General features: G+C 33.2%; 1 protein-coding gene across 1 annotated transcript in view; it reads right to left on the minus strand.

Moving 5' to 3' along the window:
• HSPA4L (heat shock protein family A (Hsp70) member 4 like) overlaps positions 1-5,722 on the minus strand; it is a 52,903-nt gene that overhangs the window by 27,267 nt on the left and 19,914 nt on the right. The window contains exons 5-9 of the mRNA XM_017886732.1: positions 5,414-5,658; positions 5,197-5,273; positions 4,086-4,237; positions 3,528-3,634; positions 1,195-1,328 (exon numbers count right to left, since the gene is read on the minus strand). Coding sequence (XP_017742221.1) covers positions 1,195-1,328; positions 3,528-3,634; positions 4,086-4,237; positions 5,197-5,273; positions 5,414-5,658 — 715 coding nt within the window. The remainder of the gene's footprint in view (positions 1-1,194; positions 1,329-3,527; positions 3,635-4,085; positions 4,238-5,196; positions 5,274-5,413; positions 5,659-5,722) is intronic.

The following is a 5,722-nucleotide window of genomic DNA, read 5'->3' on the forward strand; positions in this document are numbered from 1 at the left end:
GGAAACAACAGGTGCTGGAGAGGATGTGGAGAAACAGGAACACTTTTACACTGTTGGTGGGACTGTAAACTAGTTCAACCATTGTGGAAAACAGTGTGGCGATTCCTCAAGGATCTAGAACTAGAAATACCATTTGACCCAGCCATCCCATTACTGGGTATATACCCAAAGGATTATAAATCATGCTGCTATAAAGACACATGCACACGTATGTTTACTGCAGCACCATTCACAATAGCAAAGATTTGGAATCAACCCAAATGTCCATCAATGAGAGATCCAAATCACATTTGGAATCAACCCAAATGTCCATCAATGAGAGACTAGATTAAGAAAATGTGGCACATACATACCATGGAATACTATGCAGCCATAAAAAGGATGAGTTCGTGTCCTTTGTAGGGACATGGATGCAGCTGCAAACCATCATTCTCAGTAAACTATCGCAAGAACAGAAAACCAAACACTGCATGTTCTCTCTCATAGGTGGGAATTGAACAATGAGATTACTTGGACACAGGAAGGGGAACATCACACACCGGGGCCTATTGTGGGGAGGGGGCCGGAGGGAGGGATAGCATTAGGAGACATACCTAATGTAAATGACGAGTTAATGGGTGCAGCCCACCAACACGGCACATGTATACATATGTAACAAACCTGCACTTTGTGCACATGTACCCTAGAACTTAAAGTATAATTAAAAAAAAAAAATGACACAGTATTTTGTGTATATTGTACCCTAGAACTTAAAGTATAATTAAAAAAAAAATGACACAGTATTTTGCGTATAACCTACATACAACCCAACCTCCCAAATACTCTTAAGGCTATATCATCTCTAGATTAATTATGATACCTAATACAAAATAAATGGTATGTCAGTAGTTATATGTAGTAGTGGAATAACGACAAGAAAAAAGTCTAGACATGTTCACTTCGTTTTTCCTAGTATTGGCTGAATCTACAGATGCCAAACTCATGAATACTGATGGCCAACTGTAATAAACCCTGCTGTCATTATAGAAATAAACTGAGCACTACAAACGCACATTTTAAAAAAGAGTATAAATATCTTTCTTTAGAAGTCCAGTACTGGCTTAGCTGAAATGTCTATTTGTTTCCTTGATTCTAAAATAACACATTATTTATAAAAGGCCAAAATGTTATCGAAAACTTTTTTTTATCTCTTACCAATTCTTGCATCAGGATAAGGCACTTCATGTAAATTAGTATAAAATGCTTCTAGTTCAAATGTTTCCTTCTTGTGGAAAGTAATGACTTTTGAGAATGGGGCAGGATGGTTCTTACAGAAAACTTCACATTCCCTAAAATGGAGTGGAAAAGACACTCACTTAGAAACAAATAAAAAGTTGCCTATGAACCTATTTACTGAATCCATTTTATTCTTAATCCATTAGCAGCAACTGCAAAAATCTCTGCACAAATAAAAAGAGAAAACAATTATTGATTTTGTTCTAAACATGCATTGTGACAGATTTATGGCTCAAAGCTTTCATGATGTCTATCATAGTAATGGACAACTGTATACTATTAAAAAAAGAAAAATTACCTGAGAATACGTATATTTTAAAGTCAATGTGTAGAGTTTTTTTCCTCACATCAGAGGGCCAAGTCCTACCCATTAACTTCTAAAATACTTGCCTATTACCCTTTTAATTCTGGCTACCTTTAATAGAAACTTTCGTTTGCCAATAATTTTAAACCTACAGAAAGGTGCAAAATTAAAAACCGGACAAGGAACACTTGTATATCTTTTACCTAGATTTGCTACTTTACTCCATTTGTTTCATCATCTGAGTGTACACACTTTCTGTGTATATTTTTCCTGAACCAACTGAGGGTTATACATACATTATGGTCCTTTACCCCTAAAAACGTCAGTGTGCATCCTAATAGGGATATTCTCTGATGCTGAACTATTCATATTTCCATTTATTTTTCAGTTGATATAACAATGTCCTTTGCAGTATTTTACCCCACCAAAACAGGGAGTTTTTAAAATCTACATAGCAATTCCTATTCTTAAATCGTTTAACAGAAACAGTTTATGACTATTTGTTATAGTGGCCCAGAAACCAATCTTCAATACTATATTATCATCCTATTACTATAAGTTTGCAAGATTTTAAAATCTTAAATCCATAAATCTCTTACTCTATTCTAGTTTTCAAGAAACTACCAATACCTTCTACTTTCTTATTGTAGTCATTAGGCTATATTTACTTTTCAATTTAGCTCCCCCATATGTTTTCTCACAATTTTTTTTCTGGATCACTTATACCTTGAAACTGAAATTAAATTTTATAGAATAATAATTCTTGCCTCAAAATTGACATTATCTGGGGCAGACAGGTGAAAAAAAATTTACAAGGAAAAAAACTGACATTAACACATGCCATTAAAATCCTTTGCAAGACATTCAGATAAGGCTGATAATTCGTATTTTGAAATGTATACAAAATCTCGTTTTCTTGGGGTACTTATGTATACAACACAGAACAAAATTTTAAAATAACTTCAAAATGTAAACACACCATTATTCATTGTACAAGCTATACTTCTGAAAAGCAGGCAAGTAAAATGTTTGAAATATAAATTTTGATTCTGGTAGGGAAGCAGGCTACCTAAATCCTGGGCAGTTCATGGAAAAAAATGTAAACGTTAACACAAGCATGAAAATATTGTAGCTTATGACAGACAAAAACATTAATAACAAAGTACTTTTTTTTAAAAAAAATATCTGCATGTTCAATTGAAAGTACAGGAGAAAATGAGCTAAAATAGGCAATCTCATGAAAACTAATACGAATATAAACCGGTATCCTTTTAGTGAATAATTTGCCAATATTACTCAAAATAATGTGCATATTCTTTGGCTCAACAATTCCATTCCTACACCGCTATCTTACAGATACACGATGCACAACTGAACAAGGGTATGTGCACAAGGATGTTCTTACTAGCACTGTTTAAAATAGCAAAAATATGACTTAATACTATATTGGTTAAATTTATTATGGCACATACAACTATTGAAAAAACAGTTACTGTGTGTTGACATGGAAAAATAAAACACAATATAATTTAAAAAGCTAAGTTGCACTAGAGATTTATAGATAATTCTATATGTACTTAGAAAGTGTATGATTTATTTATGGATAGTCAAAGAAAATGACTGGACAGATAAACTAGCTGTTAAAAATGTTTATGTCTGTAAAATGGGCTAAGAGAGAATATGACAAATGCAGGTCTTTTTTATACTTCTATACTGTGATTTATTTGAAAATGAGCCTTGCTTTACTTTTATAAAAAACACAAATTTAAAATATGCCCAATTATGATTTATAGGTGATATATCATTTTATATTCTTTGTTATCTAATACATTATTTAAAAGTATTTGGCAGAATTTTAAGAAGTGTAAATTTCTCTAATTTAGAAAAGTAGGTTTAACTGGTTAAAGATTTACGACAAGCTCTAATCAAGGTTTTAAAAATAACTTACCCAGTTCCATCTTCAAAAGAGGTCTTCCATCTTAATGTAATTGAATAAGGAACAAGGTCTGTTATAGAAAATTCACGCACTTTAAATGCTGGTGAGAGAATCGCACACTGAAAATAAGATGCATACCATATTTAAATCAACAAATACAAAACATACCCTAGATTACTCTGATTGAACTGCTTAAGAGTCCTCCTATTACAATTGTTACATTTTAAAAGTTACTGGTTTTTGGCAATGAGAAGTGAAAATTTAAAAGGGCCTTAGTACTCTTTATGTGACCTTACAAAAATTAACATCTTTACTCTAAAGGGATTTTAAATGGGCAGACTGCAAGAATTTGTAAAATTAATATTCTTTCAGTGTCGTTACAGACACACTGTCCTATTATAGCTTAAAAATATAAATGGGAAAGACATAAGACTTATTTATCAGAAATAACTTCAATTTACTTTAGCTTATTGATAAGTGGGTGGAACAGGTAACATTAAAAGGCCCCTTTGGGTCTATCACTCATTTCTGGCAAAATACATACTCTACAAAATAAAATAACAATTATACCTGTAATGCACATCCTCTTGCAACAGCTTCATCAGCATTTAATGTGGTACTTATGTCTTTAAGAAAGAATTTAGTGATTTGTTCTTTCACTGCGGGAATTCGTGTTGCTCCTCCTACAATTTCTATACTACTAATGTCTTCACGTTGTAAGCCTGGAAAATTTTTTTAATTGAGAAAAATCATAAGTCTTTAAAAATCTCAACAGAAGGCTTTGTCAAGTACTTTTTTAAAAGTGGATTGACTTTTACTTGTCAGAAAATAAAAGGAAAGAAAATGCAATTTTAGAAATAGATAACATTTAATAAATATTATTTATGTGACAGGCAATGCACTTGGTCCAACTTGGTCCAGATGATGGAGTGGCAATAGAAGCACTTCATGGGTTTTAAAGGAGCTCTTCAGAGTCCTTCAATTTTCTTATTTCTACCTCCTAAATCCCTATAGAAGATATTTTTGATTACCAAAATCCTTATGAAAAAGCAATCATGTCCCCATTTCTACATTAATTTCATTTTAGAATCATCTATAGTTTATAAACACTTCCAAATAGAACTAGCATGAGTCTTTTTGTTATTGTTTTCATTTTTTGTTTTTTGTTTTTTTTGAGACAGAGTCTCACTCTGTTGCCCAGGCTGGAGTGCAGTAGCGCAATCTCAGCTCACTGCAACCTCCACCTCCCAGGTTCACGTGATTCTCTGGCCTCAGCCTCCTGAATAGCTGGCGTTACAGGTGTGCACCACCATGCCTGGCTAATTTTTGGAATTTTAATAGAGATGGGTTTCACCATGTTGGCCAGGCTGGTCTTGAACTCCTGACCTCAGGTGATCCACCTCAGCCTCCCAAAGTCTTAGGATTACAGGCATGATCCACCATGCTTGGCCAGAACTAGCATGAGATTTATGATATAAACCATAAAAAGAGCCAGGAAGAATTCCCATAAACTCAGAATTATAGTGCCTTACTCTTATGAATAATGAGTTATAATCCTCTTCTCTAAAATGAGAAGTATAAATCTTTTTAAAAAACAAAGTTTATTCTTTTATCATTATCTACCCCTGCTAAGTAGGCAACATTATGGTACAGTTTTGATAGTCCAGTAATTTCCACTTACTAGCTTGTTCCATTACTGCTTTTAAAGGGGGTTCAACCCTGGCCAAAAGGGAAGCACACAGTTGTTCAAATTGAGCCCTGTGAGAAAATAAAATAAAATTCATTATTCTGGGATTAAAAGTTGAACATATCTTCTAAAACAACAACAAAAAAATCAGATATGATCTAAACATTATAAAATAAGTAAACACTTTTCAAACTAAAAACATACGTGGTACCTGTTCATTTTACTAGAAACATCAAGGTCATTCATGAAACACTCAATGTTCAATGGAAGATCTGATGCATTTGCACTCATTAGCTTCTTTAGTTTTTCACATTCCTGATATAAACGCAACAAGGCCCGAGAGTTTTCTTTCACATTTATCTTATATTTGGTCTTGAACTCATCACAGAAGTAGTCTACTAAAGCCTCATCAAAGTTCCTGCCACCCAAATATGGATCAAAGGTAGTAGCCAAGACCTGTTTAATTGAAAAAGCAGAACTGTATTTTCAGAATTATAGATTCTTCCAAAAAAAAAAAAAA

The sequence above is a fragment of the Rhinopithecus bieti genome, unplaced genomic scaffold, assembly GCF_001698545.2.
Source record: "Rhinopithecus bieti isolate Rb0 unplaced genomic scaffold, ASM169854v2 scaffold_14665, whole genome shotgun sequence".
In the NCBI taxonomy this organism is placed as follows: Eukaryota; Metazoa; Chordata; class Mammalia; order Primates; family Cercopithecidae; genus Rhinopithecus; species Rhinopithecus bieti.